This window comes from Rhododendron vialii, chromosome 4a, assembly GCF_030253575.1.
Source record: "Rhododendron vialii isolate Sample 1 chromosome 4a, ASM3025357v1".
In the NCBI taxonomy this organism is placed as follows: domain Eukaryota; kingdom Viridiplantae; phylum Streptophyta; class Magnoliopsida; order Ericales; family Ericaceae; genus Rhododendron; species Rhododendron vialii.
Window position 1 is genome coordinate 2,671,385 of NC_080560.1, and position 19,742 is coordinate 2,691,126.

General features: G+C 37.9%; 2 protein-coding genes and 1 long non-coding RNA gene across 4 annotated transcripts; 1 reads left to right on the forward strand and 2 right to left on the reverse strand.

The window, feature by feature from the left end:
- Window positions 1-1,825: 1,825 nt before the first annotated feature.
- LOC131323538 (uncharacterized) lies at window positions 1,826-3,626 on the forward strand. The gene is made up of 3 exons (XR_009199209.1): window positions 1,826-1,974; window positions 3,013-3,088; window positions 3,393-3,626. It is a non-coding gene; the product is annotated as an uncharacterized LOC131323538 (long non-coding RNA).
- A 904-nt stretch (window positions 3,627-4,530) lies between these two features.
- Window positions 4,531-8,687, reverse strand: LOC131323542 (G-type lectin S-receptor-like serine/threonine-protein kinase B120). 2 transcript variants are annotated; one of them, XM_058355385.1, is made up of 7 exons: window positions 6,934-8,687; window positions 6,720-6,833; window positions 6,246-6,457; window positions 5,881-6,076; window positions 5,516-5,750; window positions 5,253-5,400; window positions 4,531-5,130 (listed from the first exon to the last, which is right to left on the reverse strand). In XM_058355385.1, exons 1-7 carry the CDS (start codon window positions 8,222-8,224, stop codon window positions 4,825-4,827), a joined length of 2,502 nt encoding a protein of 833 aa, XP_058211368.1. In that variant the 5' UTR covers window positions 8,225-8,687; the 3' UTR covers window positions 4,531-4,824. The 2 variants fall into 2 exon arrangements, with proteins under 2 accessions (XP_058211368.1, XP_058211366.1); XM_058355383.1 differs by lacking the exons at window positions 5,881-6,076; window positions 6,246-6,457 and having other exon boundaries at window positions 6,934-8,686.
- Window positions 8,688-10,351: 1,664 nt separating this feature from the next.
- On the reverse strand, window positions 10,352-14,166 carry LOC131323540 (G-type lectin S-receptor-like serine/threonine-protein kinase B120). The gene is made up of 7 exons (XM_058355380.1): window positions 12,719-14,166; window positions 12,505-12,618; window positions 12,035-12,234; window positions 11,657-11,867; window positions 11,289-11,523; window positions 11,015-11,162; window positions 10,352-10,869 (listed from the first exon to the last, which is right to left on the reverse strand). Exons 1-7 carry the CDS (start codon window positions 14,019-14,021, stop codon window positions 10,564-10,566), a joined length of 2,517 nt encoding a protein of 838 aa, XP_058211363.1. The 5' UTR covers window positions 14,022-14,166; the 3' UTR covers window positions 10,352-10,563.
- Window positions 14,167-19,742: the final 5,576 nt, after the last annotated feature.

Sequence of the window (19,742 nt, forward strand, 5' to 3'; positions counted from 1 at the left end):
CCATGTATGCCTGAGTTTGATGATTATTATAGATTTTCATGTTTAATCAAATTTTTAACAATACGTTTGCTAACTATACAGATTTTTTTTATGTTCATAGATATAGATCAATACAGATTTTTTTTTGTTCATAGATATAAAACGACTTAAGAATATTGGTAGACTGTGCTTCTCATTTTGCTAACACCACAGTGTTTTTTAATGTTTATGAACATAGATGCAAAAATAAATATTTAACCTATCCATTCCTTATTTTCAGAATCCTAAATTCCTAAGATTTGTATTACTGTGCAAGAGAACAAGATCGGCCATATTTACGCCCTAAATTAAGGAGATAAGACTAGTTTTGAAGCCGGCTCTGAATGTCTAGAAAGTTTAAAATCAAAATTACAGAGAAGAGAACGATAAGAGACATGTTTACAAAAAATTGTAAGCAATTGGGGTGTTTACTTGAGGCTATGGGCATTTTTTTTAATGTCTTTTAATATCTACCGACATAGAAAAAGAAAGAGTTCAAAACTAATTAACGTCCTTTTTTTTTTTTTTTGAACGGCAAACTCTATTCTTTTTTTTCTTGATAGTTGTCAAAACAATATTTTTTTGCAAGATTAACACATGGAGTAATTGTAAACCTTTTTTCTCATTTTTTTAAACTTCGTTTCATTAGAACATGTATTGTTATTGACACTATTTTAAACGTTACCATATATGCAGCGATGAAAATATTATGATATTAACCAAACACATCGCAAACTGGAGTTTTGTGTTCCTTGTTTTTTTTGTTTTTTGTCACTCATTTAATATTATGAGAGTCTATATATATCTTTAAAATGTTTTCTGTTGCTATTCCCATAATAACTTTTGACTATTACTCTCTTTCAAATTTCAAATAACTTCTTGGGACTTTAACTAATCATGGACAATCTAAGCATCTATGGCCATATGAGTTAAACCGTTTCATTTTATACCTTGGTCGTAATAATCAAATTAATTATTTTCTATGCATTCGGTGAATTCTTCATTTTCTTATGCAGCTCGACGGTAACTTGCAGAAAATGTAAGAACTATTTACTCAATTGCATTACCTAATCTGACTTTATATATTTGATTCATATTTGCTTTGTTTTATATTTTCAGTACAAAAGTTACGTGTCTTCGAGAAAAAAATGTAATTGTGGTGATTCATGATGAGCAAGAAGCTAGTTAATCGTATTTTTATGCATGGGGTATGCCTATCAATGCCATTATTACTTTACTCCATCTGTACTGTAAGGGATCAACGAATTGATAAAAGGAATGTGGTACCATACAATACATACCTTTCGAGAAAATGTAATTCTCATATCAATGTGAAAATTTGTCCTGGAATAAAATCTATTTAGTTTATCCACAAGTACATCTACAAATGTCATGATCGTACCATGATAGTGTTGAGAGACGAATAAACAAGATCTAGAATTAAGGTAACTATTATTAGTCATCATTTTACTTTTACAAGAAGGGATTCTTGCTCATTAATTATTTTTTTAAGCTGTTATTCATGTTCCTAATTGTGCTTTTTGGATGAAGTAGATATGCGTTGATACAAAAACTCTTGAAAGGCAGATGGAAAGACAAATTTCAAGACAATAAAACCTCTGTTGAACACATTTGTAACATCCTTTTATCTTTAAGGTGCTTAAATGCTAAATTTAATAACTTAAGGGTTGGAGTGCAATTTTTTTTAAATTGTGCATGTGTGCCGTGTGTGTGTGCTGATGTGTTGGGTGTGTGTGGGTGGGTGTGTGTGGGTTTCTTCAAAACAAAGAAAAGAAAAATAAAACAAAAACAAGAAAACCCATCAAGAGGTTTTACGTGAGAGAGAGAGAGAGAGAGAGAGAGAGAGTGAGTGAGTGAGAGAGCAGCGTGGAGAAGAGGAAGAAGAAGGAGAAAAGAAGAAGAAAATTAGAGTTAGGTTGATTGAAGCTTAATTAGGTGATTTCCATCTCCTTCAAGGCTGAATTTCATGTTTTTCATGTTAGGTTTCATGTTTTACATCTAGTATGTACTTGATTGAAGTAATTAGAGATGGATTGAATCCATAGCAGAAGGTTTTTGAGCTTGGAGTTGAGTTTATTCCTGAAAATTCGTGTATAACATATGAATATGCATAACTGTGTTTTGAGCAGAGTTGAGCCTGTCCTGTTTTTGACGAATTTTTACCATTGACATACCGATCATGTTATTTTCTGGTATTTTTACTGTAGATGCGTCTTTGTGTGTAGTTTATGCTGTAAAAATTTCAGAATTTTCTGAGAAACCTGGAAAAAGATAAAAATCTTGAACCGGACTGCAGTCAGATTCGCGTCTGTGCTGACAGCCCAGACACATGTTGGAAAAACGGGCATAACTTCTTGCTCGGGTATCGGTTTTACGCACCGTTTCTTGATTCCGAAACTAGACTTGTATATCTTTCTGAATCTGTAAAGATTGTGCCTTAGTTTGGTCTGAGAAAAAGCAGTTTTGGTTCTGAAGTTAATAGTTTGGTGATTCTGAAATTCTGGGCAGGTTTTGTAGCTATGTTCTTCATCAATTTTGTCATAGTTGAATATGCTTACTGACTATGGATGCTACTGAGTCTTAAACATTGATCAATTGGTGAAGTTTTGGTGTTGGAATTATTGGAAAAGATTGAGTATGTGATTTTTAATGAGCATTCGATCGCAGACTGTTCTGCCGGGTCTGTAGTTTCTGTTTTAGATGTGTAATTTCAATTGAGCATATCTTAGTCATTCGGAGTCCAATTTGGGCAAATTTTATATCTAGATTGATGTACTAGAAGTCTTCTTGCCAGTGGTGGTGGTCTTGTAGTATTCTTTGAAACCTATAGAATGCTATAGTCAGAATTCGATCAATGGTTCTGCTAGAAAGTGTGTGTTTGTGAGATTTTTGGCTTTGAGGTACAAATTGATGAATTTACTTCTTTGCTTTTGGAATTAAACTTTGAGCTCATATGTGCGGAATATTTGTTAGGTTCGGAGACGACAACGAGTACCGCAGCTCCACGTAGGGAGTGACTGCGTTGGTTTTCTTTTTGTTGGAGACCGAGGTGAGTGTTCGATTCATAGATGTTCTTCAATTGGATTGAATTTGTGATATTGCACTGTGACTTCGTGTCGGTGGGCAACAACGGCCAACGGCCGGACTTTGTGTCATGCCTTTGACTTTGTGTCGATTCAATGGCTTTATGCCAAAATTATGACTTTGTGTCGAGCTAGTGACTTTGTGTCGGATTAAAGACTTTGTGTCGATTATTTGCTTAATGCTTAATTAATGATGAACTTCGATTTATTGTCTATATTGAACAACATCCATGTCTCATATACACTTCTGGAACTCGTTTGGGGTTCCAGTTTTGCAGGTATAGGTCGGTGTCCACTACAGGTCGCGTTTTGCATTTTGTGACTCGCTCAAGAGGTGCGTAGTTGAGGCCTGTGGGAGTCTTTGTCTCCTGGCCCGTAGATGATTTTTGCTTAGTTTAGTTTTGGATATTAGTTGGTTATGTTTATTTCTTGACAGACTTCCGCTGTAGTTTGTAAATGACAATCATTTTTGAGATGTAAATAAAATGTGGCTGTTGAACTGTAGTTGTTCTTTATTCTTGGATTTGCTAGTAGCTGGTTGTCACGTATCGTATCGGGATAGGCCGATGAGGTGCTATTCCGGAACGGGGCGTGACAACATTTTTTTTCCCCCTACGTAGTGTATCAAATTTGACTCTATATAGATTTTTGGATTTTTTATGCATGTTAAAATTGGATTCTATGAATGCAACATGGCATTGGTTTTGAGTTTTGTGGTTTGGATTAATATAGTTCAGTGTGTATCCTATCAATGCAATTAACTCGGTATGTGTGATTGGGATTATCATTGGTAATGATGTACACACGGGTAGGGGCTTAACAAATAAATTTTTTTGTTGCGGAGTGCTACAGGCATAAGTAATTAGCATATCAAAGTTTTGCAACAACAAAAATATACCATATTTTACTTTGTTCCAACTCATTTTTTTCGACATGCTCCCTTTGCTCATTGCTCGACCCGTAGCTTTAGTTGTTTTCAAAATGTGTTGCATCGTGCCTTCAGGCACAGGTATTCGCTAGTAAATTAATAATCCTAGGAAATTAGGAATGGTTTGTGATATATAGAAGTTTAATCTAAATTATCTTAGCAGAGAAGAAAAACTAAATATCGCGGTGAATTTAATAGGATCAATGAATTGGAAAAGTAGTTGACTAAAGTTCTCATATTTATTTGGCAAATCATACTTAAATTAAATTATATATACATATATGTATGTATATATTATACGGTTTGGATCGGTTTGAAACCATAACCATGAACGTGAATTCACAAACCAAACCATATAACGCGGTTTCTAATTTTTTTAAACCATGACTAAACCATACTACTAAAAACCCGAACCAAACCTTTCGGTTTGGACTGGATTCGCAGTTTGACGAATTTTTTCTCACCCCTAATCTTACCTAGCATTACATAGAAAGAAACATTACAGAAAATAGTACCTGCCTTCTTTCATTGGCAACATGCTGTACCCGATGAACAACCGGTTTTAATTTTCAGGATATAAGAGCAGATATTACACGTGAAAACATTCTCAACAATACATTTGGACTCCTCTACTTTCGATATGGTTTTCTCAACACCGTTAAAATCTAGTTCAACTAGTTTTCCAGCTTCCATTCTACTTAAGAATAGAAACATGAATATCTCCTTGGAACAAACCATGAAGATATCATGAATGTCAGATGGAAGTGCGACGTGCTATCGACCTTCCAAAATTGAGACTGTTTCATCGGTTATTGAACAAATTTTTAATTGTTTGGCTGAATTTTGATCTGGCACACTTCTACCATTTGAAAAGGCAGGTTGCTTGGGAGAGGCCGGAAGCACAAGTTCATTGCTAAGCATTGATACAACATTCGACATGGTAGGCCTATCAGCAGCACTTTCTTGGACGCAAAGCAGCGCTATATTTACATATCTCAGCAGCGTATTTGTAGAAGGTATATCTTGTAATATTGGATCCTTTATGCCCTCTCCCCTACCGCTCTTCCACAAGTCCCATGCCTGGATTAAAAATAACAATTGTCATTCGGGGACATCCGAAAAAATTGAAATGATACAATACTAAGGAAAAAAAAAAATGGAAAACAAAAGGTAAGAAATGTAATTGGAATTATGGTACTAACATATCCAAGAAGATTAACGGAGTTACTACTATAAAATCTTGTACTTCTTTTGCCACTCAAAATCTCTAGCAACAAAACTCCAAAGCTAAAGACATCTGATTTGATTGAGAAGAGACCATCCAAGGCGTATTTTGGTGACATGTAGCCGCTGGATTAAAGTATTAAATCAGATCATTTAGTGTTGCCAATATCAAACAATTTTGCAGAAATAAGTTGTCTTGGTGCAAAGGTGCAGAAGTAAGCTAATCCTATGTTTTACTTACTAAGTGCCGACAATTCGATTTGTCGCTTGTGATCCATTTCCTCCGAAAATTCTTGCCATCCCAAAATCAGATATTTTGGGGTTCATATCTTCATCCAAGAGAATATTGCTAGGTTTCAAATCTCTGTGGATAATTCGTAACCTGGAATACTGATGAAGATAGAGAAGCCCTTGAGCAATTCCTTCGATGATGTTAACACGTAACTCCCAGCTAAGTATTCCGTATTTCATTGGATCTGTCATAATTTCACATCCAAATTACTAAACAGAACATCTACCCAGTATAAGTTCTCCGAGTAGTAGTAAACACAAATAAAGAATCTCGTATAATCCAATCTACTCAAGTATGCGGGAGTTAGGACAAACCAAAAAGGAAGAAATCCAAGCTTTTATTGGGCATGTATTCATAGATCAAAATCTTTTCATCTTTCTCAATGCAGCAGCCCAATAGTCTCACAAGATTATTGTGTTGAAGTTTTGCTATGAGCATTGCCTCATTTTGTAATTCATCCAATCCTTGTCCAGACTTTCTTGACAGCCTTTTCACAGCCACCTCATAGCCCTTTTGTAGCTTCCCTTGATATGGAGCCCTAGATTATTCATAACTGATAGAAAACCAAAAGGAAAATACTGTCTAAAAGTAACATGACAAGTCAATATGTCTCCCGTGGGAAAATAAAATGAGCCTTTCGATATGCTATTCAACATTCAAGTTTAAAGTGTTGAGTTACCTTGAATCTTACCTTGTATACTGGTCCAAAACCACCCTTTCCAAGCTTATTTGCATTAGAGAAGTTATCAGTGGCAGCAGATACACTAGCGAAACTGAAAAATGGCAAGTCAACTTCTTTCTTTTTACCGGTATGACTCTTGCCAGATTCATTTATGTTACAATTTGCAGCTCCAATGCTTGTGCCAAGATCAAATAACACCAAATCCTCCCCTGCTAGGTAAAAATTGTTTGGACCATTTGAACTAACATAAAAGCAGAATGAAATTTGAGTTCTCAACATATATTGTCAGACACTACTTTCCTCACATACAGAGATAAATGTTGTTTATTTATAAAATGACCGAGGAGACTGAGCACTGCATGTTGTTACAAACATGTCCTTCCTACTACTAAAAGGAATAGCATTGTTTTTCATGGAACTTACATCATCTTTAAATGGTTTTGTTTTGTTTTGCAAGGGAAAAATTCGTACCTTTGTTTCGTGACTTCTGCCTCCACAAGCAATAAAAGAAGCCAACTGTAACCAGCAGCGTGGTGGGAACTGCAAGGGCTAGAATAATCCATTTCCGCCTCTTGATTCTTGGATCTGCAAGAAGAGTTAGGTGGACTGAATTCATTTTTATCCTGAAATAATGCATCAAATTACATCTGCTACGTAATGTAGATAGTTGTGATAATTCCATTACCCTTTCCCTCGCGAAGAAACTCAGAAGCAGCCAGTCTTAGATAAAAATCTCTTCCTTCAGGGTCATCGTCTATCAGCTGCTCCACATTCAAGAGCTCCTCGTGCCATATGGAACACCCATCATTGCCGTCATAATTATAAGCAGAGCATGGGCAGTTAGTAAAGCAAGCCGATTCACAGTCTCCAACACTTCTAACTTGGGAAAGTACTATTGGATTGTCAGGCAATCCTACTTTTGATATCCAAAGGAACTGGTCTTTCTGTCCATTAACTTCACTATCATTGCCACACTGCAAAGGAGTTTTCCTCACACACCCTCCAGACGTGTTGCCAGCATTCCAATTTCCTATAGATTTCGGTTGAAAACCGCGAAAACACTGGCAAAACGGAATAGGGTTTTGATAGCAGGATCCAAAAGCCCCGCAGTAGGCGTAAACATCACACTGCTCCCTCGGTTGATCCCAAAACAAGTTCCATTCACCTATCGTTTCAACCCATATTAGCGCCTGAATTTGCCCTGATATATCCATAACCAATCTACCAGTCACGGAAGGATTCCTCATAGAGTAAGTGAAATAACTCTCATTTTCATTGGAAATATAGGTGCACTTGAACACAAAGTTCTCACCCATTTCAGGAATCAAAGCAAAAATTTGTCCTTTCCACGTGCCACCAGTCCAATACTTTTGAAACCCTTTTAGGATGAAAAACTGGTTTGTCCCTTGAGGATCGAGTGCAATAGAGAACCCTCCAGGGCCGGGGTCTTCCTTGCTTTTCCAGGCCAACAAAGACCAAGTTTTTCCATTTCTCTTATCATGACCAAGCTTCATTCCGGGCAAGAGAGTATCTGAAGGGTAGTCAAAGCTCTGCCATAGTAAATCACCAGATCTTGTGTCAACCAAAACCAGATTTCCTGAATCCATAAGGGTGGCACTAGTGTTTCCACTTGATGATATGTTTGACAGCATGTAAGTAATTCTTCCCTGCTTTATCACCAGGTTTCCATCCACGGCTATGGTGAGAACCGCAGAGGAACCGGCAAAAGGGTAATCCCTGTTGGCTACCCAAACAACAGTTTGTACCGAAACTCTTTTGTACCAAACACCCAGATAACTGTTTATCGTGGAGTACTCACTCCGAATAAAGAATCCCAACTCAAATTCATCACCAGAAGATGTGATGGTGGTTGAGGCTCTGACTAACTGTCCTTGTAAGATTGTATCTGTTAAGGAATTGGCGAATACCGAAAATGAAAAAATCAAGAAGAAAACAGAATGAGCGAAATTCGTCATCCTTGGATTATCGGTGTTAGCAACTAGATTTTCAGACTCAGATTATGCCCATATAATCAACCAGACAAGTAGCTCATGTGGGGACGTCCTTAACCTTCGAAGTACATTCTTCCAAGTAAGTTCCCTCTGTCCAAGTCAAGAACCAAATCCAAAAGGAGAAAGATACACAACAATAATTAAATGTTTTCAAACTCCACAGGCATGTTATACACCAGAAGTCAGCAAACCCATCTTCTAGGATCATCACCATAGCTTTTCTTTTACGATTTCACCTTCTTGATGTAGATGTGTAATGAGCTAAGGGGTGTTTTGCTTAATAATCCTTCAGGATTTTATTTTGTCTGTCATTTTTTTGGTTTATTGGTTCGTCTTGATAAGAGAAACAGGAAAAATAAAAATATGAACCAAAGTAAAAAAAATTGTCTTAGAGTGACTTTTTTAAGGTTTTGATCAGAATTTCCTACTTCACAAAAAAAATGACTCAAAACTAACAAAGTCAAAGAAAAAAAAAACTTGGATAAAGACAAAAATTTAGGTCACCCCTGAAGACATTTAAAAGAAACGTCTTCTCAAAATTGTTTAAAAATTGTTTGTTTTGAAATCTGGTGGAAAATGACTATTTGTTTTGGATGATGCTATGGTGTCCCCGGTCATTTTGGGGATACCGTAATTTTTGGCATAACTTTACCATTAGAAGCATAATTAAAATCAATTACAAGCATAACAGAACCCAAAACAAGGCATAACCAAGGAATATCCAAAAAACCAATCAAAGCGTAACTAAACCCAACCAAGGCATAACAAATAAGTTATGCCTTGCTATGGTTTTGGTTATGCCTTGCTATGGTTCTGTTATGCTTGTAATGGGTTTTGGTTATACTCATAATGATTTTGTTATGCCAAAAGTTACGGTGTCCCCAAAATGACCGGGGACACCGAAGTCATTCCCATTTGGTTTTTATTAGAAAACTAGGTGATGTTGAATCTTACTATGAATCGTTTGAGGTAAGTCAATACGCACCAAAGCTTGCATATTTTTATTGCAGCTCATTCATTTGTATGGGTGCAAGCAAGTCAAGCCAAGCCGAGTTAGGGTGTTCGAGTTCAGCTCGTTTGAAATTCAATGAGCTCAAGCTTGAGTTCAATTAGTAAACGAACCCTCTATAAGCGAGTACATTCTGTACACACGAGCCGAGCTTGTCTAGATGAGCCTAGTCACGGTTAACTCAAGCCAAAAATTTGTTGCGATTCGGCTCTTTTACTAAACGATTCGAGCCGAGCCCTTAACAAGTTGAACCTTGAGCTGCTCGCAATCAACCCGTTTCTTCCCCGACATCAATTCGGCATTTGCCCCAGCTTAGGACATCACCACTACACTACTAGTGTCATTTTGTGGAGTGGGTATCCAAGATGAGGTGATTACAGAGATGGCTGAATACATGGGATGCAGAATTGGGAAATATTGCCTTTGAAACACATTGGTCTGGCTTTGGGTGCAAATCCAGAAGAAGATACAACTTGGCAGCCTATTGTGGAAATTGAGGTATCCATATCCATTGGTGGAAGACTGACTTTACTGAAATCACCTCTCAGTAATCTTCCTTCCTATCTATTACATGTCCCTATATAAAATCCCTTTCATTTTCGGTAACGACAGTCGAAACGGAACAAAGACAATTTATATGGGGTGGTTGAGAGGAGAAAAGGAAATTGCACTGGGTAAAATGGGAGAAACTGATTGAGGGCAGAACATATATGGTGGTCCTTGTACTAAAAGACTGGTGGATCATAATACAGCTTTACTTGCAAAATGGTGGTGCTGATTCAGTAGAGAAAAGGATGCTTCGTGGGTGAAAGTGGTGTCTAAAAAGTATGGATTGGAGACTCACAGTCGGTTGCCTCAATCATCGACTAATGGGATTGTTTCAAGCGTAAGGAAAGTTGCTACGTCGGGAGAGCACAGCAGAATATGTTTGGACATGCAACAACTAAACCAACTCAAGTATTAATATATGCGAGTCTGAGAGAGAAAACAACATTATAGAGATGTACTACCCGAAGGTCGTACAGCGCTCCTAAGGAGCACAAGTACTTTAAACACTCGACAATATAATCTTGGATTCAATACTCGGGGGTTATCTCTGTTCTATCATACAAATGATCAATGACCCTTTATATAATGGTCTTAAATTTTTTTAGACTCCGGCTAACTAACCACATACATGAACCTCCATAAACACACCAGATAACAAACATACTTAGACTCTTCATGTACCTAATTCCTGAATCTGTGTTAACAAAGTAACTAACACAATTACTGATTCTAAATTAATTCCAAGTTATCGAGCTTCCAAAATTGAGATTGTCACTTCGTTCACTGAACAAATTTCCAATTGATTGGTTGAATATCGATCTGGCGCACTTCTGGTAGCTGAAAAAGCAGGTTGTTTAGGAGAGGGTAGAAGCGCTTGTTCATTGCTAAGCATCGATACGACATTCGACATGGTAGGCCTATCGGCAGCACTTTCTTCGACGCAAAGCAGCGCTATATTTACGTATCTCCGCAGCATATTTGTAGAAGGTATATCTGGTAATATTGGATCCTTTATGCCCTCTCCCCTACCGCTCTTCCACAAGTCCCATGCCTGCATTAAAAACAACGCCATTAGCATATCTCAATTTGACACATTGTCAATTAGCTCGTGTTTACAATACAAATAAAGAAAGCAGGAAAGAATAAAAAATGCAAACGAAAAGGTTAAGATATGTAATTAGCATTATGGTACTCACATATCCAAGAAGATTAAGGGAGTCACTATTGTAAAAGCCTGTACTTCTTTTGCCACTCAAAATCTCTAGCAACAAGACTCCAAAGCTAAAGACATCCGATTTGATTGAGAAGAGACCTTCTGAGGCGTATTCTGGTGACATGTAGCCACTGGATTAAAGTATTAAATCAGATCATCAAGTGCTGCCAATATCATACTTATCTGCAGAAATAAGTTGTCTGGTGCAAGAGTGCAGAAATAAGTAATGTTACAAGCCAATCCTATGTTTTACTTACTAAGTACCAACAATTCGATTTGTCGCATGCGATCCATTTCCCTCAAAAATTCTTGCCATCCCAAAATCAGATATTTTGGGGTTCATATCTTTATCCAAGAGAATATTACTAGCTTTCAAATCTCTGTGGATAATTCGTAATCTAGAATACTGATGAAGATAGAGAAGCCCTTGAGCAATTCCTTCAATGATGTTAACACGTAACTCCCAGTTAAGTATCCCGTATCTGATTGGATCTGTCACAATTTCACATCCAATTTACTTAACAGAATCATATCTACTTAGTATACATTTACCGAGTAGTAGTAAGCATACAAAGAGTAAAATCTGGTATAAATTCAATTACTCAAGTATGCGGTAAGTACAAACCAAAAAGGAAGAAATCCAAGCTTTTATTGGGCATGCATTCATAGATCAAAATCTTTTCATCTTTCTCAATGCAGCAGCCCAAAAGTCTCACAAGATTGTTGTGTTGGAGTTTTGCTATGAGCATTGCCTCGTTTTGTAGTTCTTCCAATCCTTGTCCGGACTTTCTTGAAAGCCTTTTCACAGCCACCTCATACCCCTTTAGCAGCTTCCCCTGAGATGGAGCCCTACATTATTCTTATCCTATGGCAAACTAAAAGGAAAATACTGTCTAAAAATTACACGAGAAGTGAACATGACTCCCGCAGAAAAACTAAACTAGCCTTTCTGTGTAGTAACTCCCATTCAAGTTTTAAAGTGGTCAGTAAAGTTGAATCGTACCTTGTAAACAGGTCCAAAACCACCCTCTCCGAGCTTATTTGCATCAGAGAAGTTATCAGTTGCAGCAGATACACTAGCAAAACTAAACAATGGCAAATCAACGTCCTTCTTTTTACCGGTACGACTCTTGACAGCTTCATTTAGTTTACAATTGGCAGCTCCTGTGCTTGTGCCAATATCAAATAACACCAAATCCTCTCCTGCAAGGTAAAACAGTATTTGGGCCATTTAAGCTTATATCGAAGCAGAATGACAATTTTTTAGTTCATAATATGTATTGTCAGGCCCTACTTTCCCTCTAAAAATAAAGAGATAAAATGCTGCTTATGCATAAAATAACCGAGGAGACTGACTGATGCATGGTATTACAAACATATCCTTGCTACTTCTAAAAGGAAAAACACTGTTTTTATGTATCGTACATTCCCTTTAATTGGTTTAGTTTTGTTTTGCAAGGGCAAAATTTGTACCTTTGTTCTGTGACTTTCGCTTCCTCAAGCAATAAAAGAAGCTAACGGCAGCCAGCAGCGCTATGGGAACTGCAAGGGCCAGAATAATCCACTTCCACCTCTTGATTCTTGAATCTGCAATAGGAGTTAGGAGGACTGAATTCATTTTTATCCAGAAACAATGCAACTAATTACAAACAGTACTTAACGTAGATATTTGTGACAGGTTCATTACCCTTGCCCTCGCTAAGAGACTCAGAAGCAGAAAGTCTTAGATAGAAATCTCTTCCTTCAGGGTCATTGTCTGTCAGCTGTAGCACATTCATGAGCTCCTCACGCCATATGGAACACTCATCATTGCCGTCATATGCATAAGCAGTGCATGAGCAGTTACTAAAGCAAGCCGATTCACAGTCCCCAACACTTCTAACTTTCGAGAGTACTATTGAATTGTCAGGCAATCTTACGTTAGACATCCTAAGGAACTGGTCTTTCTGTTGTTCACTAACTTCACTATAATTGCTGCACTGCAAAGGCGCTTTCCTCACGCACCCTCTAGACATGTCGCCTGCATTCCAATTGCCCGCAGAATTGGGCTGAAAACCGCGAAAACACTGGCAAAATGCAGTAGCTCTTCGATTGCAGGCACCAAAAGCTCCGCAGTAACCGTAAACGTCACACTGCTCCCTAGGTTGAGCCCAATACATGTCCCATTCACCTGTCGTTTCATTCATTAAAAGCAACTGAAGTTGCCCCGATTTATCCAACACAAATCTGACAGTCACCAAAGGATTTTTCATAGAGTAAGTGAAATAACTCTCATTCCCATTGGAAACGTAGATGCTGTCGTACATATAGTTCACAGCCATTTCGGGAATCTGAGTGAAAATCTTTCCATTCCACGTCCCACTAGTCCAATACTTTTGAAACTCTTTTAGGATGAAAAACTGGCTTGTCCCTTGAGGATCATGTTCGAAAGAGAAAACTCCATGGCCTGGGTCTTCCTTGCTTTTCCAGGCCAACATAGACCAAGTTTTTCCATTTCTCTTGTCATGACCAACCTTCATTCCCGGCAAGAGAGTATCTGTAGGGTAGTCAAAGCTCTGCCATAGTATATCACCAGATCTCCTGTCGTTCAAAACCAGATTTCCTGAATCCCAAAGGGTAGCACTAGTGTTTCCCCTTGATGATATGTTAGACAGCATGTAAGAAACTCTTCCCACCACTATCACCAGGTTTCCATCTGCAGCTATCGTGAGAACCACGGTGGAATCTGTGAGAGGGTTATCCCTGTTGGCTACCCAAACAACAGTTTTTTTCGAAGCTCTTTTGTACCAAATACCCAGATAACTGCTTGTTGTGGAGTTCTCATTCCCAGGACTAAAGAATCCCAGCACAAATTCCTTGCCAGAAGATGTGATGGTAGTTGAGGCTGTGACCAACTGTCCCTGTAAGATTGTATCTGTCAAGGCATTGGCAAATAGCGGAAATGAAAAGATCAACAAGAAAATAGGATGAGCAAAAAATTTTATTGTCATCCTCGAGTTATTGATGTTAGCAAGTAGCAACTAGATTTTGAGACTCAGATTATGCCTAAGATAATCAACCAGACAATTAGGTCAAGTCGTCGAATACCGCCCAACGGATCATTTATGGCCGTTTTCCTACAGCATTGGGTCGTTGGCGTTGTCCTTGACCAAATTCAAAACGTAAAACACATGTTTCCACAGGCATGTTGTGCAGTGCTATTGTGCAAGGTTCTGAATACTGTACTGACTAGAGTACTGGTATGGTATGTACCGGTACTGATGAGATACCGGATACCGTTTCAGATTTATCATTATTAGTTTTATTTTCCTATAATATGTTATATGCATTTGTTAAAAATAAAAATAAAAAAATAGTCTGGTGTTTGTCCGGTATCATCCGGTACTTGTCCGCTATTGACCGGTACCGGCTGGTATTGTCTGGTACTTGAAGAAAAATAATAAATTTTAAAGTAGTCCGGTATCTCCGATATTGGCCAGTACCAACCAATATTTAAGGCAAAACGAAATTAAAAGCATAGGGTACCAGATCTGGAAGAACCATATTGTTTTCTACTTTTTTCATTCCCGAAAAAGCCCGCCCTTAGGTAATAATATAGCGCATTCCACCCACCAACTAAAGTCAGAAATTCTTTATAACCGTCCGCGGTCCGCCGCAACACATACAGTCTTGACATACTCCCTCACGGACGCGGGGGCTCTGCTGCCCACCATGGGCAGCAGCCCCTGCCCACACCTCACACACACCTCACACGGCACCGTTTTGGGAAGGAAAGAAAAACCAAATTTTTCGTTTGCAATCCTATAGAGCAGAAACGTGATTATGAGAGCCTTAGAGTTAAAATTTAATTATGTCTCTTTAGAATAATATGATCAGAATAATAAAATCTTCGTGTCAATTCAAACAGATTAAAAATTGGAGCACTTAATTTTTTAATTATATTTTTTAATATATAAACAGTATAAAAAAATTAAGTATGCCAAGTTTTAATTCGTTTGAACAAGTACGAAGATCATATTATTCTAATCATATTATTCTAAAGTATCATAATTAATTTTTGTCTCTAGGGCTCTCATAATTAAGTATATGCTCTTTATTTAGGATCCTATAGATCAGAAACGTGATTATGTAGATCAGAAACGTGATTATGAGAGCCCTATAGACAAAAATTAATTATATCTCTTTAGAATAATATGATCAAAATAATAAGATCTTCGTATTTGTTCAAACGAATTAAAAATTAGCGCACTTAATTTTTTTAGACCGTTTATATATTAAAAAATATGATTAAAAATTTAAGTGTTCCAATTTTCAATCCGTTTGAATTAACGCGAAGATCTTATTATTCTGATCATATTATTCTAAAGAAACATAATTAAATTTTAACTCTATGGCTTTCTTAATCACGTTTTTGCTTCATAGGATTGCAAACGGAGAGTTTTGTTTTTTCTTTCCTTCCCAAAACGTTTCCTTCCCAAAACGGTGCCGTGTGAAGCGTGTGTGAGGTGTGGGCAGGGGCTGCTGCCATAGTTTTAAATATCGGCCGATACGTACCGTATCGGCCGATACGTACCGGAATTTTCGGCTTCCGATACGGATATTGGCCGATATATCGGTGAGATTGAAATTCACAGGCGTATCGGCCGGTTCCCGATACGTATCGGTCCGTAACCGATATTTGGACCGATACGGCCGATACGTATCGGTGCTGAAAAAAAAAAAGAAAAGCAAAAAACAAAAAACTCCTTCCACACAGCTTTTTTCACAGCTTTTTTCACAGCTTTTTTGCAAAAATTTTGGATCTTGTCTTGGAAAATAAGTAAATGTGATAATTAAGCCAATGTTTGGGGTAAAAGTATATTTTTCAAGTTTTATACATGTTGCTGATGATTTTTAAAAATTCACGACCGCGACACCCGATTCCCGCGACGTATCACCGATATGTCCCGATACCGATATACCGCGACCGATACCGCGACGGCGACCGATACCGCGATTTAAAACTATGGCTGCTGCCCATGGTGGGCAGCAGAGCCCCCGCGTCCCTCTCACACCTTCCAAATTAGGAAGCAAGAGTTTCTGGTTTCTACGTAGTTTTCCTCTTGGTGCAAACTTTCCGTAGCGAGATTCATAATAAAATGAAGCCGTCAAACCGGAAAATAAAAAAAAACCCATGAACCCATAGTGAAAATCAACATTTATTTGGAAGCCATGAACCTTGTCTAGCTAACAATGCAACTATAACCATGTTAAGCAAATATCTTTGGGCGACAATTTGAGAAAATCTAACCCCATTCAGAGAGGGCGAGGGCGTATGAATGAAGAGGCCAAAACAAGGGTTGATCAAGTAAAAGAATATATTGCTGAGCAAAAAGTAAAGTATATCGGTGTTGAACTCGTGACCTCCTTTTCTCCTGGCACCCAAGTGCATGCACTCCTATTCTCTTGGCTCCCAAGTGCACTCCTATTGCCGTAGGGCCAAAAACTTCTCTTGGCAGAAGATAATAATCCTTATTTGGTACTACATAGTCAAATTGAGTACTCCTATTAGTATTAGGTGATACAAATTTCAAGTAAAGATAATTGTGCGACACGATATGATCACTTTAAAGTATTACCTTTATCCAAATTGACTACCATATTGACGAACTAAAGATTAAAAGTGAAATGGCCTACCGAGAAACAAGCCAAAAATTTGACAGAGACGAAGACAATGGTGGCTTGCAGAAGGAATCCAACATGATCCCACATGGGACTAAAAAGGCTGTGATGATATCCGTGTTGGTTGAAGAATTATTTCTGCTTTTCAGTTGGTGGGTGCTTTGTCTGAAAGGAAAATAATAGGAGTACTACTAGAAAGCAATATGGTTCTTCCTCCTTTTAAAAGCAGTAGTAGATTGACTGATCAATATCCTCTTTACCCAAATTCAAATTTGGTGTATTCATGTATCAAGTTAGTTTCAGTCACAGGTTCATGAATCTCAAAACGTGATTGATCCTCCGGATGAAACGGAGTTGGTACATAACTTGGGTACAGAAGACCTCTGGTGGTGCGTGTGGTCGAAGTCACAAAATGAGTGTTTCGGGTGCAGGTGCAGGAGCGCAACCGATAGCGTGAAAGCGTCTTTAAAAAACTTGCCAAACAACTAGAATTCGTGAATACGAGGATTGAGAGCGGGAGAGAATGCCATTTTAAAGAATTATGTGACTAAGGTTGTGGACCTATGGTGGTGTTGTGGACGTATTGTATGGGGCCTATCCCAGGTCAACCGTGCATATTGTTTGTATTGAATAGTAGGAGGTAGTCCACGTACAAATTCAGATTGATCGGACATCGATATTCTATTTCTATGTTTTCATAATGCATTTTTCTTGGGAAAAAACAGCCACCATATTTTCAGACTCACCGATCAAATGATCACCCATATCTGATCAATCTAAATTTTTGCATGGACCATCTGCTCGATGAGACAAACAAGATCGACGATTCAGATTAAATAACGGGACCCAGGTTGGAGAAAGTTTCTTATGAAACTGATATAGGAGCCATGTGGTATCCCTTCCCCCGAACACTCAACACGTATGCAAAACACCCACGTCTCTGTCCTCTAAGTCTCAACTCTCCATTAATCTCATCCTACACAATAATATAATTCACAGAACCTCCGAGCAAATAAAAAATTCAAAAAAAATGCAATGTGTAAGAATATGTTAACATATAACAAATATTCCCTATGTCCCACAAGATGGTCTATTATGAAAAATGTACAATTTTGAATAAAAAACGAAACACTTGAGCGTGCATAACTTTACTTTTTAATTAATTCCTTACAATTGTCCGTCACAAAACATAAAGTCACGACGTTTCCATATTATAATTGTTTACACTTTTTGTACTCTTCAACCAACACGGAAAATATCACAGCCTTTAGTTTGCATGTGGGATTGTAGTAAAGTGAAATTATACAATAGTCCGGGAAGGACCGGAAGTACTGCCATGTGGGAATCCCATTGGGAGAGCAGGACGGATACCCATCAAACCGGGAAAATTGTCATCTCTAAATAAAATGATAGGACATTGGACGTTAATTTTGTGGTAGCCAGCGCAGCCAAATCATTCTGAATCTAAGAAGCCTATTCACACCTCCTCACCCTTCCAAATTAGGAACCTGCAGGTTTCTAGCTTCTACTGCATAGTGTTAATTCCACTTGGTGCATAAAATGGTGGCTTAATTGCAGAAGAATTCAACATGGCAAATGATCCCCCGGGCGACTAATGGTTGTACGATGTTTTTCTGGCCGTGTCGGTTGAAGAATAAAATATGGAAACGTCGTAAGTTTATGTTGGTCCAAATAGCAACCCAAGAGGGGGGTGAATTGGGTATCTCAAATATAATGCGGAATTTAAAAAAACTAATTGACTGATTATTCAAGATATTCTACCACAACTTGTTATTCAATAATATATCAATTTACTCGTGCGATATAGATATGCAAAACTGAAAGTAAAGAGAGTAGGGAAGAGAAAATCGAACGCAAGGATTTATAATGGTTCGGTCCGTAACTTCACGGCCTAGTCCACTCCCCAAGTGTCCAACTCGGGATTTGCTGCACTATCTCCAATAGTTACAATCTTCTAGCTTTGCGGGTGCTAGACAACCTTTACAATGAGCAATCTATCCCCAATCGCTCCGACTAATTTTGACTCCGGTGCTAGTCACGCCTAACCCAACTAGTTTTGACTCCGGTGCTAGCAACACCTAACTCCAAGTGATTTTCTCTCCAAAATCACTCACAAAAAGATTTAACTCTTACAAGAGTATAAGTAAGGGTGTACAATCCCTTTTACAATTTTTGGCTCAAGAACAACACTCAAACTAATATTCAAGATGTAAGCGCCGATTTGACAGATAAATGCAGATTTTTTTCTTCAAGCTTTTCTGTCCAATTTCTTCTTCTGACTTTCTTCTATTTAAGCTCGGAGTGAATGATATGAATGAAGGAGGCTCCACCAGCCGTTGGAGCAAATAATGCGACCAACAAATCTTCCATTTGATTGTTTCCTTTTTTCAACTTTGAAACCAAATATCCACTTCCTCAATGAATCCACAACTAGCCGTTAAAACCATTTAGGCAGCCACATTCCACTTGAGAAGTTCCATAAAATCATGCCACCAATAATTTCATCCATTTGTATCAATCTCTAGCCAATTAAGTTAGGAGAAGATTTGTCCTTAATCTTCCTCCTTTCAATTTATCTTGGCTATTGAAGATAGTGATTAGGTGTAGCAATGTTTCTAGTGTACTTCAACCAAATCCTACAAAATAAACAAGAATTTAAATGAGTACCAAATATCACAATATTAATTATATTTCAATTCCAATATGTTTTGTTATCATCAAAATCAATCAGGTATTCTATAGAAACCTTTGGACTAACAGTTCATATGCTGCGGGCCTTGCCGCGGAGAAATTCTGGGTTTAGTTAATTGGTGGGTGCTTCGTCTGAAAGGGAAAAAAAGTAGAAAACATGCATATGGCACTTCCTCCTTTCAAAAGCAGTGTGGTAAGATACATCACATATACTAGACGTACGGTACGTGTTTTACATATGCAGTGATGCAACTCGATGTGAGAGAAAATATGTATTATGGGACCAACTCCAAGTCCTGTTATTTGTCTCAACCAGGGGTGCATATAGTTCGTATTGA

Coding starts and splice junctions, on each gene's coding strand:
- LOC131323542 (XM_058355385.1), bottom strand. CDS start 8,224: ATGACGAATTTCGCTCATTCTGTTTTCTTCTTGATTTTTTCATTTTCG. Junction 6,458..6,719: donor GCAGAAGTCACGAAACAAAG/GTACGAATTTTT, acceptor TTTACCTAGCAG/GGGAGGATTTGGTGTTATTT. Junction 5,131..5,252: donor CCGTTAATCTTCTTGGATAT/GTTAGTACCATA, acceptor TTTTTAATCCAG/GCATGGGACTTGTGGAAGAG.
- LOC131323540 (XM_058355380.1), bottom strand. CDS start 14,021: ATGACAATAAAATTTTTTGCTCATCCTATTTTCTTGTTGATCTTTTCA. Junction 12,619..12,718: donor GTCTCTTAGCGAGGGCAAGG/GTAATGAACCTG, acceptor CTCCTATTGCAG/ATTCAAGAATCAAGAGGTGG. Junction 10,870..11,014: donor CCCTTAATCTTCTTGGATAT/GTGAGTACCATA, acceptor TTTTTAATGCAG/GCATGGGACTTGTGGAAGAG.